Here is a 24,386-nt window from a genome sequence, read left to right as displayed (position 1 = left end):
GTATGCACCTGCAGTGTCAGTTTTGACTGTGTGCTCCAGCACTATCCCAGAGGTGAATGAGCTCTTGCTTTTACTGTCTTCAAAAAATTCTTCACAGACTTGCAGCAGGTGATTCTTGTGAAAGGCAAGAGGCTTCTTTGGCCATGCACTCTTACAAGAATGCTCCATGCCCCTGGTGGTTGGCAAGAAAGAAATCAACTTGCCTTGTTCAGTGTGTGTGTGTTTCCTGCAGACCTGGCTTGTAGCTGGAGTCAGTGCTGCTGACACTTGTGAATCAGCTGTTTGTGGAAGTCATGTGTTCCAGAAGTTCTGCTTTTCTGATTTGCTCTCATTAATTCTGGGAGAACAGTAGGCAAAAAAAGCTGGGAAGTAAATGAAAAGTATGTTTACTTCAGAACTGTTTAGTTGGCACAGCCGTGCCAGCAGAGGCCTTCAGGCAAGACCTGCTTCTAGGAAAGATACTTGTCTTTGGAGCAGGACATACTTCATCGGGAAGCTGCCAAATGCCAGTTCTCCTGGAAGCTGCACTCAGCCCCTTAGCAAAGACAGGAATGGTAAGTGTTGTTACACTCAGGCTGCATGATGCCCTAGCAGTGGGAAAAATGCAACCAGTTTTTTACTAACAGTGTAAGAATCTCTGATACAAGCAGAAACGAAGGACTGCTAAAGGTACTCATCTTCCATGTTAGATCACTGTCTATGTGTCTCAGTTTTATAAGCTGTTTCATTTGTCCATCTGTCAGAGGGTGGTTGATGGAAACAAACTCCATTTATATCAGCATGGTAAATAGAAAGAATGGCCCTGGCAATTTTCTGTAGTGCTGAGGGTGATCAATTATGCATGTGAATCAATGACAAATCCTCTTTCAGCTACAGCAGTCATCAAGCTCTCATGCAGGATACAAGAAAGAAGACAACTGTAGCTTGACAAAGGGAAATCCTTACAGATATTTGTTATCTTTCAGTTTATCATTTGATACAGAATTCCTGTCTGTAAAGCAAATGCTCATGATGTAATTGATCCTTATGTAGAAGCTCTCTAACTGCTGTGCTGCCCTGGGTTATCACTGTGAAAAAAGACACAGAATTGCCAGGAAACAGCACAAAAAGGCAAACTCCTGTGAAACCCTTCAGGACTCTGGACTAAACAATGCAGTGTTTTTCCTGCAGGAAAAACACTTTCCTCCTGAAGATTTCTTGAGGAGTGCCTATCTGCACTCCTCTAAAGGCTGTGGGCTTGAGTTAGGATCACGATTTTAGGGGTACTTAGCTCAAAGAGAGTTTTAAGTTGTGCTTGCTTTTGTGTTGTAAATGTTTGGGGTTTTTTTTGCAGAGAGAAAAACTTATTTGTTGATGTAACAAAGAATTCTGCTAAGGCTGGAACTTTCTAAGATGATGAGTTTTAAATTTGGTTTCCCTTTTTTCTCATCTTGACATTGTGTTTGAAATTACTTTAGGTTTTTTTTCTAGCAAATAACAAATGATCCTTGTGACTCTGTGATGAACGATACCTTCCCCTCCCCTCCTTTCATGGAGTTTCTTTTCCAGTAGCACAGCCATGCCAGGACAATGCTAGATGGTGGTGCTGTTCTGCTGCTCAGCAGGTGCTAGGCTGTTCTTGCTGTTCCTCCTCTGCAGTGCCAGCGCTATGTCCAGCTCTCTCAGCTGTTTCAAGAAGCCCCGGTTTGGCATGATGCAGCGGTGCCGTGACACTTGCTCAATGGCATCCACCACTGTCATGTTCTTGTAAATCATCAGGTAAGCCAAGACCAGAGTGGCGGAGCGGCTGCGGCCCATGGCGCAGTGAACCAGCACCTTGCCTGTGGAAACAGAGGGACGCCATCAGAGCTGACGCTGGGTAATCCTTTCCTCTTGACAGTGAAGGTTTCTGCAGTGCCCTGCTCTGTTTGGTGTTTGACTACCCTTACCAGCACTCAATAAGCCTCCCTTACAGCCTCAGTTTTCCCTAGTGTGAAAAATCTTACAGCTGAACACCATCTACAGTAGGGATGATCCATTTAATCCTACACCAAATATCTTTTTATTTGTGGGCAAAGCTTGCAGAGAAGGCCTGGGGGCTGCATTAAGTATCATAGCAAGCCCTGCTGCAGCCTTGACTTACATGCCTCACAAACAGTGTGTTTGCAATCCTGTGTTTGGGAATAATAACCAAAGCACAAGGGTGTGGGAGGGTTTGGTGTGCTCTCACACTGTCCTTCCATGAGAATAAATGGGGGGTGCCTTTCCCAGTTCTACTAACTAGACACAAAAAGATTTGATTTTGGTTTTTTGTTCGGGCAATAATGTCCTTTGAGATCTAGATCACATCACGTTATGCCAGTTTTTGAGGGCAGAGGATAAAAAAGGCCATAGGCATATAACCGGGGGGTGGAAAGAAACCACCTCTTACACTATAGAAAAGCTTCTGTAGAAATTTCTGGCTCGCACCCTGTTGTGTTGAATGCAAGTAATGTTTCACCACCACCATCATCTGAGTGTTCTAATAGGATCATCTCCTTGCACTAGGAGCCTGTCTCATACCCTGTGAATGCAGAGTCTTTGCCAAGAGTTTTCACCTCTGAATAAACATGCTACAGTTTACCTCTGTGACACTGCTTGGCTTAGCTTGGGACTTCCAGAAGCAGAAAGTCATTGGCTTTGGATAGTAACAAGGTTGTGAGCCTTGTGGAGCCTTTCCTGTTAGCAGTATCTGGGGGAGGTGGAGGAAGAGAAGAGTAAGCGGGTTCAGGTCTGATTGACAGGTTTTGAAACACTTCAAAAGATTTCCAAAAATGATTCAAAGCCCTCAAGGGGGTCTCACAAAAGGTTGAACTGCTGAAGGAAGTAGATTTGGAGTACACTCTCTAACACCCTGCTAAGCAGAATTGCCACAGGAGAAAAAAATAAAAACTGTGCTATCAGGGCCAATAATAGTTTATCTCTGTCAGCTATGCCTAGTGAGAAGTGCTGGGTGCAAAGCCATGACTCCTGCAGATTAACTCCTTTGCTTCCAGGCACAAGAGGAGGCCTTGGCACAAGTAGCATTGCTGTGTAATGGATGCATCAAGAACTGCCAACACTAAAGGATTAATGGTTACAGTCTGCATCCTAATCCCAGCAGATAGTCTTTGAGGCATCTTGGCAAAATTCCAGTCCTTCTGATAACTAAAAGTGCCTCTTCCTCTCCTGGAAAATGATAATCCATTCTATTATTACTGCAAATATTTGAAGTGGATGAAAAGACGCATTTGTTTAGCCCTTCAGTGCTTCTCTTTAGAGCTTCTCACCTTGTAAATCTGTTGCTGTTGAGGTGATAAAATACATGATGGGACAAGGAATGTTTTGCTTTGTGTGGGTGGCAAATGGAGATCTAGAAGAAAATACAGTTTCGTATTGTGTTAACAAAGGCAAAAAATGGCTGCACAATCTTCTGAAATGTCCACTGTTTTGCAGAAAAGGAAGTCTGTCCTTGGCTGTGTGTGAATGGTTAAGAGCCAACTGCCTGTTACAGCAGAACACTGACACCCTTCCGCCAGAGCCACGTCCCTTCTGCACTCTTTTGTAGTCTCTTCCATTCTAATATAAGGACCACTCAGAACCCTCATTCCCCAAAAGGGAGTCTGCTCTTGCAGTCTTGGATTCTGGCCACTTATATCTTCAAGGTGTGCCAGAATATGCAGGATCAGTGCACAGAGACAGAGCTCTGCTGAGTGGTGACAGATCTCTGAAATACTTTCTTCACTTGACTTGAGTTGGTGTTTCTTGAAAATTTGTCTAAATGCAGCACTGCTTTTCCAGAATCATTTGGAGCCATGAATGTTGAGGTCTTCGGTCAAAAGCCTCAGGTCTCTGTGATTTTCTCCTGTGTTTCTTCCCACTTCGTTTTCTTTTAAAATCTCTGTCTTTTGTGTATTTTCCCCAGACATTTTAACGTGAAGTGAAAATGCCATTCCCCTCTATTCTACATTTTGAGGAACTAAAATTTCAAGGGAATGAGTATTAGATCTGTAGCTTAGGAGGAAACCTAAAAAATTTTTAAAATAATGTCTTCCTTTCATGTTATGCAGGCCTCACTGATAAAAATTTTAAGCTGTTCTATGGTCTGAATTGCATGTTTTGGGAAAGCTTTCTGCCCAGCTGAATGACAGCATGCATAATTGTGACTCATTAGAGTTTGCCTCTAAATCTTACTCTTATAACTGTTCTTGTGTCCATCAGCCCATGCTTAAACCCAACAAATACTGTTCTGATCAGGCAGTTTCTTCATCATCATGAAGATTTTAAATGTTAAGTCAGAATTAGGACTGTTTTGACAGCATCCAAATTGCCAAGCTTTCTGGTCTGTTTCAGAGAGGGCCTTCTTCATTAGAATGACTTGTTTCAACAGCATTGACTATTGAGCATCTTCCCAGCAGAAATCATTATCTGAAGACATCTATTCAATGAATCTGATAATTTGGCTGAAGGTCATATCCCAGATACAGCCAGAGTAAATTCATCAACACACAGATTCTGCACACAAGCTGAGGATTTTTCCTTTCTCCCCCTTTTCCTCTCTGCGTTTGCTCAGTTCTAATACAAAGCAGCAAAGCAATGCAAAGGTGTTACTGATAAGAAGTATTTAGCAGCACACACTGAAGTCTCATGTCATTACCACTGGAGACAGGTGCTTGGTTACTTCATGCAAAATCCTGTTTAGGAATCTGGATGCTCTTTGTCAGTCAGGAAGGTGCACGCAATATAGCCTGTTCATTTGGCACTTGAAATGCAGAACACCTTTCTGCACTAGATGTGCATTCACAAATAATACATTCATGTTGTTGGAGGAGAGCACTAGGTACCTCTAGTTTTTTCTTCCATAGAAGGCATCAGTCCACACTTTAGTCTAACTTCTGGAGTCATTCTAGTCTGTAAATGTGTATTGGAAAGTTGATGTCATGCTTTAAACCTTAGAGTCTTCCTGGGCCATGCCTAGTGTCTTTACACATGTCTGTGGCTGGGATAAGAGTTGTACATACGTACATTTTACTTTTCCCTCATGAGAAAGCTAAGACCTTGCTCTTTGTCTTCATGAGTGTTACAGCAGGTCTTCATCAGAAAAGATCCTAGCTAACTTGTTTAAAAGCCATTTGAATGTGACAGAAATTACTACAGCTACAGAAATCACTGCCATTTGTAGTATCTACTTGAGTGCAGATTTTTTTGTTTGATTTGTTTTGTTTGCTCACTCAGTCACTCTTCAATTTGGTTTTGTGTTCCAGTGCTGGGCGGGTGATTGCTACTGTCTCAGGACTTCTTGGACTTTGATGTGGTTTTGAAACAAAAAGGTTAATATCCCCCCCATCTCATCCTTTCCTCCTACAATATTTATTGGGAAGCAAGACCTTTTTTCTTGCCCTTGCTGCTTCCCTTGTGCTTGTTTCTTTAGCTCAATGCAGCAGACTAAAGTCTTATGGGAACAGGAGGGTGGTGGGAATGAGGAAGTCTGCATTTCTTATTCCAGCTACTCCAGTCTGACACTGACCTCTGGCCTCCAGCCATAGCTAGACACGGGTGTGTGCTAGTTTTCCTCTCCTTTCCAAAGGCAGTGCTTCAGACACACTTATTTAAAATGCTGGGAATCTTTCTTCATAAGCAAGTAAGCTCCTGAAGCAGTTTCTCCTGCTATTAGGACTTTGATTTTTAAAACTGATCTGCTTTCAAGGTTTTGTCCTGAGCAAGGGAACTGTTGTGTGGGCTGCACTTGTTGAAAGGGTAGAAGTGTAAAGACCTGGCTGGCTATTGGAAGCAAGTCAGGTAGTCACTGCCTGCAGCTGAGCTAGACAGCCAAGAACAGAAGCTGACACAAGGCTAGAAACTTGATATCTGACCCTCTGATATTAACGTCTCTATAGGTCAGCAGGAAAGTTTTAAGTTTCTCAACTGGTTTCTGGTAAAATATCTTGCTGAGATTTTTTTTTTTAAAGTATGTGAGGGGAATGGGTAGGAGTAATATTGAAAGTCAGTGTGAGGCCTAGGCTGTAGGACTTCACATCAGTCTAAAGCTTTCTAATAGAACACTGCTGAAGATCAGCAAATAATGAATTGTAGTAATCAAGCTGAGAAATTACAAACACTTGAATGAAATGTTTCCAGTTTACTGCTGTCAGAGCTGTATCAGTTCCCTGCTGCTTGGAAGATGGCAGAGAAATAAAGGTTGGGGTAGATCTGATGGTCAGGTAGGAGGGGTGGTTTCTGTATTTATAGAGAGAATCTAATGGTGCATAGCATGAAGCTGAGGAATGATGGCATGGAATGTCTGAGACCACTTCTGTTCTACTCCCACCACTATGCAACTAATATTCATTAAACCTGTCTTGATAGGGACTAATTAGGAAAAGGAGGAAAAGACAGCATATTCATGGCACCTAGGCAATTTCCAGTTGTCTCACGTGTTTTTGAAGGAGTCAAAACAACAACAAAAAATTTCTGTCAGGCAGGACCCCTTGATACAAGCTGTGATGAGAACTTTGACAATCAAAGTGCTTGGTAAGAGGCACTTGGGGTGGTATTAGTGAGAGGGGTCCTCAATACATCCCTGCCTTCTCTTAAACTCATTCCCTACTAGTAGTTTTTTTTCTCTGTTAAACTACATTATACTTGTTTCATTCCTGCAAGGTTAAATGCCATGGAACTATGCTTTTAATTAGTTGTGGTAAATATTATACTGGTTTGAACCATTTTCAGCACCCTCCTTACTTCTTTCATCCTGAAGTGCATTATCAATGAATTTGGAAGCCGAATAAAAGAACTGGCTGAGGTCGAAAGTGGGGAGATCATCTGCTTCCACGCCATGGTACTCCACAGTCATGCTGCTGTAATACTGTGCTCCCGTGTCCACGTTGCGCTGCCCGTGGGCCGCGTTGAGGATGTGGGTGAATCCTGCCTTCTCCAGGCTGTAGCGATCCAGCGCAGTTTTTCTGGTAAAACAAGAGCTGTCATGTAACTCAAGAAACTTCTTCAAGACTAGAAAAAACATTAAGAAAACCTCTGTTTTGGTATGTTCCAAATGTTAGTGAAACTGATAATGCTTTAACAATTTACCATTTTAAGTATCTTAAGATATTGTCATTCTGTTTGAAGCTGTCATTCTTTTTGGAGTTCCTAATTATCTCCCCCAGGTCCTTAGAGCATGTTGAATATGGATTTATTTTCCCGTTACCTTTGCACATAGGCAATACCAGCTTCAGTCCATCTTGTACAAGAAGAAACTTGGGATACAGAAAGAAACAGAAGGAATTATCAAAAGTCAGAAAAGGAAATCAGTGGCAGAACTTGAAATAGGACCCATGAATGCTGTTTTCCCCTTCTGTCCTATCAAATGATACTGCAGATATAATAACAGTCAGTAATATGTGAGTAGTAAAATCGTCTGGGATTCAAAAAGAAACCCTTCTTCCCCAAAAGAAGTTACTGAGTTTTTCTCCATTTCTATAAAAAATAAATAAAATTTTAAAATCCTATCCCTGTGTGAATATAACTTCCTATCACACCTCCATCTTACTGTCTTGTTTGGTCAAACTGGAGGTCTAAAGCAAAAAGAACTATATAAGGAAAATGGATATTAGGCTTCAGAAGAAGCTGGAATTCATGTATTTAGCCAAAGGTTCTCATTTGTTCTTGTGCTCTCTTCCCTTGGACAAGGGAAATCAGAGAAGAGAGGAAAGCTTGGATTTGTATGTTCAATATCCACTGTTAAGTGTTTGCTTTAGGATAAAATTCTTTAAAAAAATGTAGAGTTCATGGCCAAGCATGTAAAAACTTTTTTTCTTCTATTAGAGAAAGCTTTTAGTTTGGGGAAATTTTTGTTCTGAAAAAGCTGTCAAGTTTCATTAGTGCCTAGGAAAACTACAAAGCTTTTTCCAAAAAGAAAAAATGGCAAAGCCTTTATTCTGTTAATATATTTTCACATAACTACTGCATGATGTAAAAAATCTTTTTCCAAACAAAACTACCTCTCTCCGTGAATGTTTCCTGAACACTTCCATGTGTAAATGTAGCTGCTGTCACACAGGACATTGTGGTGGGCTACCTGCTGTGTTTCATAATTCTAGTGGTGACAGCCCACAATAGCTTGAAGTTGGCTGCCTTTCCAAGCTCTAAGTCAAAACCCCCCTCTGAGCAGCGAAGCACCTAATGATTAGAGCACTTCACTGGGATGTGGATACTGAAGGTTTTACCTATGCTTGCTCTTACTTAAATTAAGCCCATGATCATTGGCTGTTCTGAGTCAATATTGCCCTGTAGAAATTCCTTTCTGGTCAGGAATGATAATGTCTTGACAGTATTGGTATTTTTGCCATGAAATAATGCCACACATCCCCTGTTCAATCATGTAAAAAGTAAATTAAAGTTTCTCTTGGTGTGGTGATGCCTACCTAATAAGTTTAGTAGACCCTGGAGTACAGAGAAGCAGCAGCATCCTGCTGCTAGTTTTGTGAGTTGCCACCTTCACCTCACGTTAAATAACGCTTACTCCTTCCCTTTGTATTCCTATAGCAGTGATTGGCTCAGGAAGACTTTCTTTCTTCTCCCTCCTTTTAGGAGGTTTTGTGCCTTAGGATTCCCTGTATGTACACATTGCTGGCAAAGACACTTCAGTTCTATACTGAAAGGATGGAGAATACTTAAAATAAAACAGGTTAAATGTCCTGGCTGAAGTGGTGCAGTGAATAACTACTGCTCTTCATGTTGATGTCCTTGAGGTGAGCTACAGTTGCCTGTCTTTGTTTTACCTTCCTGATGCTGGAATATAGAAAAGGTGGTTTTCATTGATCAGACTTGGCCCAAAGCATGTATCCTACAAACCATGTAAGACTGAGGGCTTCAGGTCAGAGACCCATGCACAAGGAGAACCCTTGCAAGTGGAGACCTACATGCTGAGTTGGAAGTAGGACTGCAGAGTAGTTAGGGTCAGTAGAATACCAAATTTTTTGATGGACTGAAAGTGCCATCACACTTTGGCTTCTGCAAGCACTGCTCAGGCTAATAAATAGCATTAGAATTAAATTATGAAGTTGTTCTGAGCAAGGACCATGTCGAACAATAGGTTACAGTCATTAACATTTGACACTTGTTTTTATATGAAATCAAATTTTCCTGTTTCCTTGATTGGAGATTGCCTTTTGACACAGTGGATGCAACTAATGCATTTTTCTGTCAGTCACACAGTCTTGTTCTGTTTCCTACTACCTAATTTTGCAATCTTGGGTGGCCTCAGTTTTCCAGTAGGTATTCAGAGATAAGGGACACTGTCTTTCAGTAACTTGCATAAGCAGTCAGCTCAGCCTGGCCAAGCTCCTCTGAATTTTCCCTTCCATCTCCCAGTCTTGCCTGTAGCTGCATTCTGTGAATTTGAGGCTCAGGATGGAATTATTCCTCCTCCTTTTTTATTTTATCTGTTTAATCATTTTGCATCGCACATGCGTTAGCAGTTGTTCCGCCCTTGACCTGTGGGAGGTTGGGAATATGCACATTGTTACTCTGTTTGCTCCATTTGTTTCCCAACTTGGGCTGGAAATGGACTCAGAAGCAGCAATGTATCAACCTTGAATGGTGTTGCAAAAATTCATTATAAATGCTCAGATGTAACTGTATCATCTGTGAAATAACTTCTTTTTTTTTTTTTTTTTAACAGCAAATTACACTGTACCAAGGAATTTATGAATTTATGCTCTGTTTTCTTCAATGCTTGGGCTAGGCTGACTTTAAAATGTTATCGGCTTTCTAATTATGCTGGATATGCAGACTGATTTGGCAATACCCTTTGGACTGAATAGAACCTTACCCAATGGAATTGTTTTCTTTATTATATGGATGTATATTTTCTTTTTTCTACTGACAGTGCTAATCTGAAAAACTTCCAGAAAATGAATGCTCAGTGCTGAGCACTCAAATCTGTTAAGTTCTCCACATTTTCACTGGAATAGCTATCACTCAAACTGTGTGTAGGTGTTGTAGAACCTGTTAGTGGAAGCAAGACCTAAAATACTTGCCCTAAGTAGAGCAGGGTCAGTCAGGGTCCTGTCAGTCAGGGTCCTGTGGCCACGTGGCTTTTGCATCTGCAGGCCAAGCTAGTGCACGCAGCCTGTAAAGAGGGTGTCAGGCACCTTTCTTACAGCAGATACCCTGGACACTTTTATCTGTGGAAAGCTTTTCCTAAAGTTTCTAATATTGTTGTATGGAGATATGAAGAAACAGTTGTTGTGTAATAGAAAATAGGGTTCACTGGACTGCAAGAGGTGCTTGCCTTGGGCTTTAGAATCTGCCTCTTGTGAAGAAAGCTGAAGCGACACATAGTGTTTTTCATGAGCAAAAGTGCTTGGTTTCAAACCTAATATGGAGATTAGGAAGTACTTTAGCTCCTTCATCTTTCTCTCTATCCCCTAGTCTTATACTTGATAATTATATTTTCATAAGAGATTTTGCTACTGTTCTTTGAAAATGATTCCTCTTTTTTTTCCTTGTAAAATCCTTCCCCAAAATCTAGGCCAAGAGCCCAGCTGGACCACCACTTGTCATACTGGCTCAGGTTTATCTGCTTTTTACCTCCTGTCAGCCAGTACTTTGATCATAAACGTGACCAGGCAGAGAAGGCTTGTGCTGAGATTGACACTGCCATAGTGTAGCAGTTAAACTCGGGGTCACGCTGCGTTTGCAGCAGCTTGGTGGCGTTAGCACAGCAAGCAACAGCCTGGTAAGGCCCCACGTGTGGGACCCGTGTGCCTGTAAATGGAAATGTTACTGTGCCCCTCAACAAGTTTGCTTGGACTGCCCATAGCCAGCAGTGAGCTCTGGCTTTGTGGGAAGGACTGGGTTGCTTTCCCCTCTCGGCTGAGTCTGCAGTGTCAATGCTGTTGTGAAAGCATCCCTCTGTACACTGTAACCAGAGCCCGTGGGGTTTGCTGTGTTCCATCATGCATGATACTTCTGATTACACCCCAAGGAGAGGGGAATGCTCTTGGCCTTCCTTGCAGTTTTTACCATGCCTGAGGTATCAATATTGTAAAGGAAAGAGAGAAATAAATCAGGCATAAACATCTGTGACTATCTGATTGGTTGAGGTTACTAATAGCATAGGATTGTTCAGGACTATATGAATCATTACCTTATTGGAGGATTTATGACTCCATTTCAAATTCAATTTTGACTAGAAAAGGCATCGGGTTTTTTTCCTTGCAGTTTGCTCACTATCAGAGTGTAATAGTCAAGCTAACAACATTCTTCTTTTCTCCTCTTTGGGTGCTGCTGTTTCCTATTAAATTGTGATTAATACTTCCATTTTTGTGATTATGGTTGAATTTTAAGTAGCCATTGTAAAGAGGAGTTTGCTACAAATGCCAGTGTAGGTGAAGCTGTAAGCACTTGGCTCCTCTAGCAATTGTTTTCAGTTTGTATATCTCCACCATCTGTGCTATTAGCACTTGATTTCCTTTTACATGGTGCAGCTGTGGTCTCCAGTGTCTGCCTTGAATGTGTTCCCATGCAAGGAAGGTGAAGTGTGGCACTGGGAGCTAACAATGAAAATTTCAGTGTAATTCAGTTTAGTAAGAGATGACCTGTGCTGATTAGTCCCATGTAAAAGCTCATCAGCTCTTCAGTTCAGAGCACATAAACTTATGCTAAAAGTTAAGTATACCCAGAAGTCCTTTTCTCTTTGTTAAGCAAAAGATCAGTGCTTTGCTGAATCTGACCCTGCATTTACTGTTGGGCAGATGGACTCATAAACATGTTTTTGAAGTTCTGAGGCAAGGGGGAGTACTTTGATGTGGGAATCCCACCTCAATGGTGAAAACTGGAGATAAAATCACTTTCACATACGGATATATTGATACTAACAGACTCACCAAAAGGGGAAACTGACCCAGACAAAAGTGTCATCCATTTTCAGATGGTTCCCAAAAGACTGTTTACCTCTCTTGGGTTGTGCAAGAGCAAGTAGAGGGCTTGCCTGAGACTTTAACTGTGCCTGCTGTCAGTTTTAATGCTAAGTTTCATAGGATTGATAGCAAGTGCTTCAGCAAACTCTGTGTTCTTCTGGAAGAAACAATGTGTAAGTAGTTACAACATGAAAAAGACTGCTTTCTTTCAAGTTGCTGTCTCCACTGTATGAAATCCCCTCTCTTTTTTCAAAAATACTGTCATAACAAGCTTTAGTCTCAGCTGCTTTTGTTAGAAAGTTGCCCAAATCAATGGAACCGGAAGAGAGGGGAAAAGAACTTGCAGGCACTGCAGCCCATACCTTCACACAGAGTATCAAGTATACTGAAAGCAGCTAACAAAGGGAAGATACATGGCTCATGAGGAAAACATAAGTACACCTAAAGGAAGGAAGTAGTCCTCCAAAATACCTCAGGAGGGTGAGGGCAGAGCAACTCCCTCCCCAGGTAAGGTAGCACCTTACAGCTGGTACTGCTCAACCAGATGACTGGTGTGCTTATCAACTTTAAGTAGAGCCAAGTCTCTTAAACTTCATGCAAAGGTTGTGCAATGCAACATGTTTCAGTATAGACTGTTAAAGCCACAGATTGACGTGACCCAGATTGACAAAACACCAGGAAATCTGAGGCAACATGTTACTAGGAGAGGAATCGCCTCTCTCGAACTTTTCCATTTTCTTAAGCGCTAAAGGAAAGCTCAATGCAGGATGATAATTTACCAGATGGTCAGTGTCAGAAAGAAGCTTGCTGAATATAGGCAATATTGACACTTTCTTAAGAAAATCTGGCAGTTCTCCCTCCTGAGGAGAGATGTTTAGAATTTCCAATAATACTGACCCAATTTTCCTTGGTAACTCTAGCACTGAGGGAGTCTGGAGATACTGTAGCATTGTATCCCCTTTTCTTTCTGAGGTGTTGCTCCATTTCTCTGGGTACCTCCTGCTCAGTGTGAATTAAAAGAATTTTTAGGTACTACTGAAAACACTGAGCGGGATCATCAGAATATGGGATAGAAAAGATTTAGTATTTCATTTTCCTCTAGCCCGAAATGGTAGATGTAGTTTTTGTAAGTGATACAAGCTAGATAGAGAGAATAGTTCTCTGCTTTCAATACAGCAAAGGCACCAAGCACTCATGCTGTGGTCAGTCAGTTCCTGGTTTTGACTTCAGTCACTCATCAAATGTTAGAAATCACTGATAGACAGAGATGTTACGTGGAGACGTGTCACTTGTCTTGGAAACCATTGAACCATTGAGGTTTACTGTCCAGTGTTAAAGATCTGATTTTCTGGATTGTTAAACTGGTGTTACCACTGGCAGGTTCTCATGCTACCCAAGTTAAAACTATGTCCTCAAGAGTGTTGTTATAATCTAAATCTGTATATGCTTCTATTTTTACATGATTAATACTGATGTAGATGCTAGGAGTTCATAATGCTAAACAGTGGGAGGTAGCTGTTTTCCAGCCTGAGAAAGTCCCTTTGCCCTGACATCTGTTTTCTTCTAGGTGAGTGTAAATTGTCTTTTTACTTAGTCACTTGGAAAAAGCCATGCTGTATTGCCTCTCTGCAGAAAGGTAAGAGGAGAGAATGGATTTTAGTTATGCATATATTTTATGTTTAGTTATTTATCTTAATTATCATGCACTCCAAATTGTGGCTTTGGGTTACTTATCTTCCTTACCTGCATCAGTTCTGAAGACCATGAGTCATGGCAAGGCACAGACCATGGCTTTTGTGAATTGCAAGCTCAGTTCAGCTGCATACCCAAAAAAAATTATTTTTCATACTTAACTTGTAAAGAATTACATTTCAGAAGACTTCTTTTTTTTTCTGGGAGTAGTTTGAGCACACCTCAAGACCTGGCAAGACCTGAAATTGTGATCAGGCCTTAAATCCTAAGGAAATCTAGTGCATGTTTAGGAGGAAAACAAATTGAAAGGCCTTTGTCTTCAGCTGAAATATTCTTTGAATTTCAGAAATGTTGAAGCCTAAACATCATGTCAGGTAATAAGGCCATCACTGAAGAGCTGCAATAAGAAACTACAAGATGAGTAACTGGCAGAGACTTTCCACATGATCCCAGGAAACCAAGCCAGTTTGGGATTTGCCAGTAAAACTGCCTGTGCAAGCAACCAGGTGGCCAGTGAAACAAAGGAGGAAGACAAGGCAGCTTTCTATCCCTTTAGAGGACTTCTAAATATGAGGAAGATACATGCAAACACTAATCCTGGTAGCAATTGAATCAAAATCTTGGCCAAGAGTGTTTTATTCCTGTCGCTGGGCTGTGTCATACAAATTCCAGTATCTGGTCTTTAAAAGCCCTTGGAACTTGCTGGGGGAAAATTTCAATTGGAGCTGAACACAGCATGTTATATTTTGAGGCTTTGATTATTCTGGGTCTGACAGGCTCATAGAGATTTCATTGCCTCTGGGCAACATCTGCAGTGAAGCCTCGTAACAAAAGGATGGAGTGGCCTCACAGGGCTCCTTGATAGCCTGGATTGCATTAGAAGGAAGATGTGGTTACGTAGTCAGGGTAATTAATTAGCATTTCCATAAGCAGTCACAAGTCCTGTTAACCTTGTAAATGCAGGAGGCAGGAATGAAGCACAGATGTGGAGGCTCTGAAGATAAACTCTGCATGTGTGTGTTCATTTGATTTTTTTGATGAGTTCCACCAAATTCTTTCAACATCAACCTTAATTTAGCATGGCTAAAGATGCAAATGCTCCCAACATATGTTCATAGCTTGTGGCATCTCTTTGGCCACCAGTTCTAAAGCAAGATCTTAAAACAATAAAAAAACCCTGCCACACTGAGGGGGTAAGCTGTTGTTCAGGAGTAAGATATGGAGCTGGCTCCAGGAAAGATATAGGAAAGATACAAAGGTCCGTGGACTTTGCCTATTTCAAAGCAAATTTTAGTTAGGGTAGTGAAAGCCTGCATCTTGCATGCAGACCAGTTCTCCTCTCAGATTTTCTGCCAGGTCAAGTTTGCCCTTGCCTGGCTGACAACAGTTGTTCTCTTTTGGGGAGTACCATTTTCTGGTGAGCTTTTATTTCTGTCCCCCCGCACCTGCTCCTCACTTGGTTTTCCTTCTCCATTGGTTTTCTCATTCTTTTGTCTTGTGATGGTGGGGATCTTGTTTTCCCTTGAAGCACCACTAGTTTTCCTCTTCACTTAAGACCAGTCCTCACCAGAAACACACTGCCCAATATGGCAGCTTGTAGCTCTGTGTACCTCTCAAGAAGTTTGTATTTTTGTTCCTCAGGTTAGTTTGTATGAAGTGTCAGGTGTGTGGTGTATTCAGAGTCACGCCTTCTACCTTTTACTAAATTACAAGGTGTAAGAAGCCACTGCTACAGGAAGATTACAGGAAAGTCAGTGACTGCTGTCCTGAGCTGAGAGACTGACTTCTTGTCTGGTCACATCCCTTTGCTCAGCAGGCACAGCTATAGCTTCATCACAGAGATTAGAGGAAAATTATTCTAACAGCTTCATTCAGAATAATTCTGATGGTGATTCTAAACAAGGAATCAGGAAATAAATGCCAGAAGAGGCTGTTCTTTATGGTAAATCTTGCGTTAGAGATATCTAACAGAGGGGCAGGGCAGGATGTGGAGAGAAAAACTCAACCCCCTTTTCTTCCTGAATTATTTGGGCAGGCTGTTCCCATGGTTTAATTTTTTATCCCACACAACACACGCGCACACACACTTTCTCCCATCCCCATCTCTAAAAGTGGGAGCCTCGGCTTGGTACAAGACCAGAACTCTTGTGTCTTTCTGTTGCCTCTGGTGCCACAGAAGTAATTGGTGGATGATATTAGGAGTCTTGTAACTTTCAAAGCTGTATATCTTTCCTCTTTTATAAGCTGGCAACAGATGAATTTTAGGACCTTTAAAAATTATTGAGAAGTTTGGAGCCACTGGGGCTCCTACTTGTGTCTTTGAGTGATGATGTAAAAATATATGTCATGTTAGTGCAGGATGTAGAGGAAAATGGGAATTGGACCAATAATGCCAAAGGGGTAAGAAAAGCTCTCTTGCTCTGCTCAGGGCTTGGGCTGGGGGATTTTCTGATGGCATGTCTCCTGCTGCACCAGTCTTCTCTGCTTCTTGGAATAGACTGCTTCTAGTTTAGTCCTGTGCTCAGCAGAACTAAGTCTGTTTTGTGGGTTTGGTTTTTTTCCGAACCACACTGGGTCTGATCAGTGAGACACATCTCTGCAGCTTTGCCTTCCTCAGGGTTCTGTTTGCTTTAATCTCTTGAGCAATTTGGAAAGGCAGAGTGTTCTATGTCCACAAGCACAGGCTTGGAAATGCAGAAATACTACTGCAGGGTGAGCTGTCTCTTCAGTCTTTTCAAGAATTACATTTGAGGCCTAAACCAACCTAAGGTGTGGCAAACAGATACAGGCCATGCTCTGTAACTGTGGAACAACTTTCACTTAGAGATAAATAACAAATTGCTCCTTGAAACCAACCATTTAAAAATAGATCATGATGAGCTTCAACCTCTGCAGCCTACCCTGGTGCCACAACCAGTGCTGTCCCTCTGTCTTTAAGAGCAGACCTGGCTGCACTTCCTTTGTGCTTTCCTGAAGCAGCAGTAACAGTGAGGGCCATGCTAGGCTCTGACATCTGTCAGTGGTTTCAAACACTTTGCTCTGTCAGTGAGCTGTGTTTAGAAGAGCTTGGTCATCCCCTGTGTAGAGGAGATGTACCAGGTACACTTATCTGCTACACAGGGGGTACTGTGTACACTTACTCGTCTCCTATGTAGAGGTTGGGCCAGACTTCATTGACGTGAGTGTACTTTGGGCAGCCCTTCCACAAGAGCCTCTCCAGTTCAAATGCCCCTGGGGTACAATAGTCCCCATCAGGATCTACTTTGACTGCTGTATATGCATTTTTCTTCCCAGCAATCCAGCTTCCTGATGACATCTTGTCCATGAAGTAACACTCTCAAGATGTGTGAGAAACTGGAATGTAACCAAAACAGAATGTTAACCCAAGGAAGCACAAAGCAAGTGACTCCTGCTCCAACTGTGGCATCCTGGGAGCAGCATTGATCAGGTATAATTGAGCATTGCTCGAGACAGATGTACCTGTTTTGTGACAAACACAGACTTGCACCCAGATTTCTGCCTCACCAGAGTGAGGTGAGGAATACGTTGCTGGATGAGCTCACCAGCAAAGGAAACAAAACTCAAAGGTTTGTGATTATCGATGTTCAGTCTTTGTCTGGATTTTGTTTCTGGATTTGTTGAAAAATCCACTGGCAAGAATTTGGTAGGTCTAACAGCCTAGGGATCTAAAGCACCTAGGGGAACTGAATGCAAATTTAAATTGTTGGGGTTTTTAATCATTAACTAAGAACCTTCTAAAGGCTCATCCTTCATGATTTTCAGCAACGTACGGAGAGGAAATGTGTCCATTCAGGTGAATATTGCACGTACTGTTATACTCTTTTCTACTCCTCCTTTTCCAATGTTGCCAGCTGCAGATTCCCTGTTTGCTGCATCTCCCTGTGGGCTCTGTTTTTATTTCTTCTTCTGGACTCTCTGGTGTCTCAGAGTAGCAGTTGCTCATGTCTCATTCCCTTGAAGGGAGAAATTGAACCTTGTGGTTCTGTAAGAGACTTGTAACAAGATGTAGAGTTGGGCTTGATCTTATGAAGTGTGCAAGTAGAGCCTGCCAAAAATCCACCTTTCTTGCAGGCAATGAATCCTGTAGTTGCTCCCAATTTTTTTTTGTGTTGGCTGCTGAATGTTTGTGTCCTTTTAATTCAAAAAATCTGGCTAATGCTTTCATGTGGCTATTGTAGAGCTGAAAGCAGGATGTCCATTTTTCACTGACATCCCATGTACCCATGGGGTTTGTTTGCTCAGTTTGGGCTCTTTTGTGCCTGTCATGTTCTGTTTCTCTACAAAGCTTGAAAAAGCCAAATGATTGCTGTTTTCCTACTCCAAAGCTGTGTAAGATTGTGGAGTCTGTTTTCGATTGGCAAATGTACACCTTTGTTAAAAAACTGGCTTGCTTTCACTGGCAAGGGGATCTATCTTTCAGCCAAGCTTCTTAAAACATGATGATGATGTTTAGCTAAGTGGTCCTCTCTTGAGATTTTCAAAGGGCTCTGAGAATTCCAGCTTGTAGTAAATTTACCTTGGGCTTCTCTTGCATGCTTATGTGTAGTACCAAGCCCCATCTATCTGCCCCAGTAGCCATGCCCTGGGAGAGCCTTTTTCCTTCCTGTGCCAGAATTATGCTAATTCTACATGCAGACTCAGCAGTGTAGATAATGTTTGTCTATCAGAGATACAAATCTAAGTCAGTGTGACTTCGGGAGTAATTAGGCTGTTATCTAGAAATTGATAAGAACTGCTATTTGTCTAGTAAGGAATCACAACTGAGAGCCTGTTGCCTTGATGCTGAAGGACTGACTACTTTTATTCAGGGCTCCATAACATGGGATGGAGGAAAGGAAGAAGAGAAAGCAATGTAATCAGTAATCACAGTTGGTGGCCACAGTGCATTGATTTGTTACACCTCAGAACAAGGCAATTACATCTGCAAATGATCGTTTGTGGTACTGAACACCGGCGCAGTTTGAAGCTTGGTTAACACTGAAAGCTCGACCACTGCTGAGAAATCCTTGTTTCTGTCTGTCCTGGGAAGCCACATGCTCCCTGAACTTTCAAGTATGCTATGTCCTTTTATGCCTTGCCAATGTTATCTGCTGCAGGGATTTTTAAATTGAATTAGAGCACAGGAAAGCATCAGTTGAAATTCCTCTAATAAAACATGTATTTCAGATTTGACTCTAGACTATGTATGAAGTAACAGAGTTTAACTAGGAGGAGGGAAAAGGGGGTAAAAGGGCTAGTTTGCTATTTCAACTCTGGAAATAATTGCCATGAAGCATTTGGTTGGGGGCAGAAGGGCTTGCATCTTCCCAGGAATCAAAGATGTCTAACCCCATCTCATATTAGTTGTTCTACATAAACCAAGCAGAGCTCCAGGAAGACTATTCCATAGGCCAGCCCTCTTGGAATAAAAAGTGAAAAGTGAATTGGATTTTTTTGCCTGGTTGTTCTTAATGCTGTTATGGGTATAAGGGATGAATGTTTAGCACAAGCCCAGGCAGGGAAAGCTCAGATCTCTCTGACAGACTTGTGTGGAGAGGAGACCATCTCCTGCAGAGCACTCACCCAGTGCAGTCAGATGGCAGCCAGATTGCAGGGTTACCTCTGCACAGGCTTGTTGGAGCAGGCTCCCACTCCTTGTGGTGCTTCATGTGGCTATAGATGAGTTAGTGCAGGCTGAATGATGTACCAGTGCTGTGATAGCTTGGCAGTCACTTCGTGGCACTGCACTGCGCTGGGGACACACAACCTTAGATCACAGAATAGCCTGAGTTGGAAGGGACCCACAAGAATAATTTTAAGTGAATGGCCCACATGGAGATTGTGAGCCTGGCATTATTAGCACCTTGCTCTGACCAACTGAGCTAATCCCAGGGTCATGTGGAAGCTCTCGGGTGTAGGGACTGTCCTTACGTCCTTTGCATAAAGAACTCTGCACCTTGCCTGCTGCTGTAAATGCTACTTCAGGACAGCCTTTTAATTTCATGGGGGACAGATGAAAAGTCAGCTGACTGTGGAACTGCCCTTGTCTCAGAAGGTTCTCCCCAGCAGGAAGGTCTGAGCCCAGCTTCAGGGCATACTGAGGAACAGAGCCCTGCATCTGGGGCCAGGAGTTCCCTCCCAGTGAGGCAGGGCACTCTGTAGCTCATCCCACCCTTTCCCTGTGCCCAGAGCACAGCTTCCCTCTCATTCTGCTGGCCTGTGCCAAGGGCAGGCTGGGTGAGCTGGTGACACCTTCCTGTTCCCTCTCTGTGCCACCTGTGGTGGCTGGTCAGAGCTGGGTGTGGGGCACACCTTGGTGAGGCCCCAGAGGTGCTGAAGCCTGTGAGATTGTGCCTGCTGAGCCTGGCATCCTGCGGGTGCTGCCCTCACTGCAGCGTGTGCACACAACACTGAACTGCCAGTGCTCCCCACTTCTGCTGTCATGGACTTAAGGGTATTATCAGAACTAGGATGATAAAAATCCAGTCATCTGCATTTTTATACCCTAATCTTTCTCTTCATAAATAAGACCAAAGTGCATGTTATCTAATAAATTTTATTTGTTAATCGCTTGGATGGCTGGAATATTTGTCCCCCTTGGGTTATATGTATATAAATGAAAATATTGTTAGTGATTTCACAAAATGGTAATTCAGAATAATGGAGAGTTAATCCTCTTTTCATTAGTGAGCCACTTCAGGACATACACTGTGGCAAATTACACTGCATTTTAAGTCATTCTCAAGTGCTGTGCACTAGGAAAAAAACATTAAACTAGTTTTGCATTGATAGAAGTAATTGCGTGGCTAATTTGGATAAGCAGCATGCATTAGGCACAGCAAAGGAATCTCTTCTTTATGCTCACTATCTACTCTACAGCTGCCAGATGGAATTTCTTATACAGCTCTTTAGCTTTTTTAAATTTTATTTTTAACAAACCAGGGAGGGAGGAAATAAAGTGCAAGGAGAAAAAAAAATCTGCCACTCTATCTGCTGTTTAATTCAGACCATGACAGAGAACACAGTCTAGTGGCTGGAGCACTAATATGGCAGTGAAAGATTTGCCTTCTGCACCATGTTTGGAGGCCCTTGAACTGCTCAACCCAAAATCTCCAGTAAGGTCCTGTGAAGTCACAGAATGTAGTGGCCCATTTTCAAATCTGGTCAATTGAAGGGATGTCCAGTCCCACAACAAAATTTGTAGGAGTGAGTTAATGCTTTTGGAAATGTCAATCATGAGCTCTACAGTTTGGTAGTCCAATAGATGGGGGAGGAAAACTGAGCTTTTTATCTAGAGGTGAACATCAGAGCCTTGATGGTGCTGTGTGCATTTCTAATGCTGGTTTTCCACATATAGTGGAAGTTTCTGAGTACTTTGAAACTGAAAGCTGTCATTAGCTACGTAACAAAATAATATGTTTCTTAATATTAATATTTTCTGCACAATGTGCTGTGCAAGCCCTAGTGCCATGTATAAAGATGCCAAACAATTTGGCAACAATTTATGCCTGGGAGTTAAGATCCAAGTCAGCTGTAGAGACTTAAAAAGAAAAAAAATCAGGCATGCACAGCCAAGGACTGCAATTGTCTTGTTCCTGTGCAAGGGCCTATATATCCTTTCCTTTCCTGCATCCCTCCCTGGCACAGGGAGTTCCTCCATCATTGCTGTTGTCCCCACCACAGGTACTCTAGCTGCCAACTTGTAGCTGTATTTGTGTGCCTGAAGCTTCAAATCTTCAATAAAGTCAGAGCCCAATGGCACTGGCATAAATATGCAATGAGAGAGGCTAAACAAATGAAAACTGGGAAGAAAAATGGAGAGAAGACAATTTTCCTTACTCTTTCCTTTAGAAGTATTAGCTGTTCTGTCATGCAGGGCACAGGGTTTCCTTGCCTTAATGCCCACTTCAGTCCACATTTATACAGCAGAATAGTTTAAATTCTTTGCCACCCATGTGTCCTGCTCTTGGAAGTTCTCCCAGTTCTTATGATATTGATCACTCGGGCTAGTGGTGATTTTGATGCTGCCTTTATTAAATTTAATTTGATGTGCACATGTCTACAAGCCTTGGTTTTGTACTCAGAGTTGTCTAAAAGCAACTTCTCCCTGAAAATACCAGGCGATCGCAAATTCACCTGGTTTAGCTGTGAAGTGAAACTTTTTAGCATTTAGCAAACACCTAACTATACAACCTGTTTGTAAATGTGGAGGCAAATTTTAATCTTATTCCTGTTCTGATGCTTTCAGATTTTGCTTACTACCTGCTGTCAGCTCTGAAAAGGAATGGAACTGTAATATCATCCCAAGTCTTTTTCCAAGATGCCAAGGGAAGGAAAGAGAACTAGCTATCAGCGCTGAGCCTTTCATGAGGATTCTACAAAAGTAATGTCATATCTACTGGGCTTCATACCCACCTCAGTGCAAAAGGAGATAAACACAGTGCCCTTGGAATTAATTGGTAGTTTGACCCTCAAAACTGGGGACTAAATTACTTAGCCTACTGCCATGAACACTAAATCCAGCAGAAGAACAAAAAAGAGGAAAAAACCCTGTAATTTTGATTGAGAAATAATTTCTGTGCATGAAAAGTTTGTTACTAAGAAATTACTCCATTTTCTTTTCTGATCTTGGATACAGGACAGACTTATTCGAATGTTTTTATTTATCAGACAGAATTTAACACTATTGAAGTTGCTGGACTTCTACTCTCCTGGGAGTAAAAACTTGAGGCTTTGCCTTACAGACAACTGCAAAACTAATGGTTTTATTTTTATTTACTTCCTTCTTTCAGTTTAATAACCACCTTAGGTAAGGACTCATGGAGGAACACTGTTTGTAGCAAACGTGTACTAGAGGGAAGGACCCAAGAGAAGGTAACGATGGAGAATACCTGTTCTATACTTTCAAAAAATGTGCTGAAGACTTGAATCTAGTTTTGTAACTGGTCTTCAAGTAAGCACTTCTCAGTGCTGAAGGCAGAAAAAAATCAGATCTAATGACTGAGAATCTACAGAAACAGTGAGGGAGGATCTACTCAGCAAGTTCTTGAGTTTTTAAGAAACGTTCTGTGCTTCCATTTCCAGCCCACATGCCAGACGCATACCTCCCTTCAGGGTGAAAAAGTGCTTGCCCTTTTTGAGTATGACTAAGCAGAGGGCTGTTTTATAAACTGGAAAGTTCCTGCAGAAGCCAATGCACAAGTCTGGAGCACAGTGTTTGCACTTGGGAGGAGGGTAAACAGTGCTTTGGTTTCTAAGCTTTTTGTAACTCAAAGTACATCAGTTGAGCTGAGAGCTGGTCAGCTGCAGTGACAAAAGCTTGCTCTGTCAGATGATTTAATGAAATGCTTTGAGAATGGTGCTCCCTGATACACCACCCCATGCTGTTTTGCTCATTCTGGGAAGGCTGGCAGCAGCCATGAAGAGCTGTGTGCTTCCCCTCTAACCACACACTTGTTGCACCCCAGGGTACTGCAATGAGCTGTGTTGCTGCAAAGGCTCCTTGGGTGGGGTTATGTCTTGTTTTGTTTTGTTGGGGCTTTTTTCCCTAACACTAGGCCAAAAAGGTTACTTTTCTACAAATACTTCTTGTGATGGAGAAGTCATTCAAAAATATTTTTCTAAAAGACCCCAAAAAGAATTTACCAAATTCCAAAACTGGATTTGCAGGATACCTAAGCAAAAAGTACAATCCTGTGTTCCTGTCCAAGTCTTCACCAAAATTCATTTACTTCAGTTCCTTTATTTTAGCCCTGCATTCTTATGCTTAAAGCATTCCTGGACTACAAAATAGTTCATCTATTGCAGTCATCTTTAAACAGTTTAAAACCAGAATAATTGTTGCCTTTGTGCAATTATTTCCCAGAACCTCTGCTGTGAATATTCAAAACTAACCAGTTATTTCAATGAATTTCTAAGCCACATATGACTTTTAAAAAACTTATTTTTGCCCTCATTCTTTATTGTTGAGTGGACTGGTTAATTGAAAACAGATTAAGCTGAGATTTTATTAAATATTATTAGAGTGTCCAAGTAAACTTAAAACACAGCATCATCTGAGAGATTTTTAATTCAATTGGAAAAGCTAGATTTGACTGGAGGGTGGAACAATTATTGAAGAAAAAGCAAAATATTCTGGGACAGATGTTAAAGTCTTTAAAATTTGCATTTTCATTTCCTAACTTTTACATTGAAATGATCTCCAAGATAGTTACACTTTCTGCACCTAATTTCCTAATTTATAAAGTAATTTCTGTAACACAACATGTTTGGTTTTCTAAAATTTCTGAAATTTTACATTATACATTCAAAACCTTTTTTGAGTCTGTAATAATGTTTTTTTTCTCTGCAACAAGCTAATGAAATTAATAGTTACCTCAGCAAGTTTTTCAGTTCTCAGTTCTCTCCCTGCTTTACTAAACCAGGTTACAAAAAGAAGGAAAAAGGAGCAGAAGTACAGCAGGAAATGCATATTGCTTAGCCTTACCTGTAAGCTTAGGTGGGTGCAGTAAGTAACTGGGTCCTGTGAAGTGCAGCAGAACGACAAAAGAAGCCTTACTAACTGTGCAAGTAAAGTCTATTTTTAGAGGAGGATTTGCTGACTCTGACCTTGAGTGCTACCCACTCCAAATGACGATCTTTACATCTGCTGGTAAAACTATTCCCTGATGTGACCTGAAACATTAAACCTGGCAGTTTAGTTACCTAGTCTTGGTATGACTAAGATAACATGATGCCTGCATGTTGACTATAATAAAACAAATATCATCTTTGATG

The 24,386-nt window shown here is 41.7% G+C and overlaps 1 protein-coding gene across 2 annotated transcripts in view; it reads right to left on the bottom strand.

The window, feature by feature from the left end:
* Positions 1 to 24,386, bottom strand: part of DUSP29 (dual specificity phosphatase 29) — a 27,038-nt gene extending 2,652 nt beyond the window's left edge. Inside the window, exons 1-4 of one of the 2 annotated variants that reach the window (XR_005257471.1) lie at positions 24,097 to 24,386; positions 16,751 to 16,964; positions 6,739 to 6,959; positions 1,512 to 1,820 (exon numbers count right to left, since the gene is read on the bottom strand). Coding sequence is in view for 1 of the 2 variants with exons in the window: in XM_038141517.1 (XP_037997445.1) it covers positions 1,573 to 1,820; positions 6,739 to 6,959; positions 16,751 to 16,935 (654 nt within the window). In the remaining variant the exon portion in view is untranslated. Of the gene's footprint in view, positions 1 to 938; positions 1,821 to 6,738; positions 6,960 to 16,750; positions 16,965 to 24,096 lie in introns of those variants that run through there. The other variant, XM_038141517.1, reaches the window with a different exon arrangement.

Source organism: Motacilla alba, chromosome 6 (genome assembly GCF_015832195.1).
Source record: "Motacilla alba alba isolate MOTALB_02 chromosome 6, Motacilla_alba_V1.0_pri, whole genome shotgun sequence".
Taxonomy (NCBI): Eukaryota; Metazoa; Chordata; class Aves; order Passeriformes; family Motacillidae; genus Motacilla; species Motacilla alba.
This window is presented reverse-complemented; position numbering and strand designations above follow the sequence as displayed.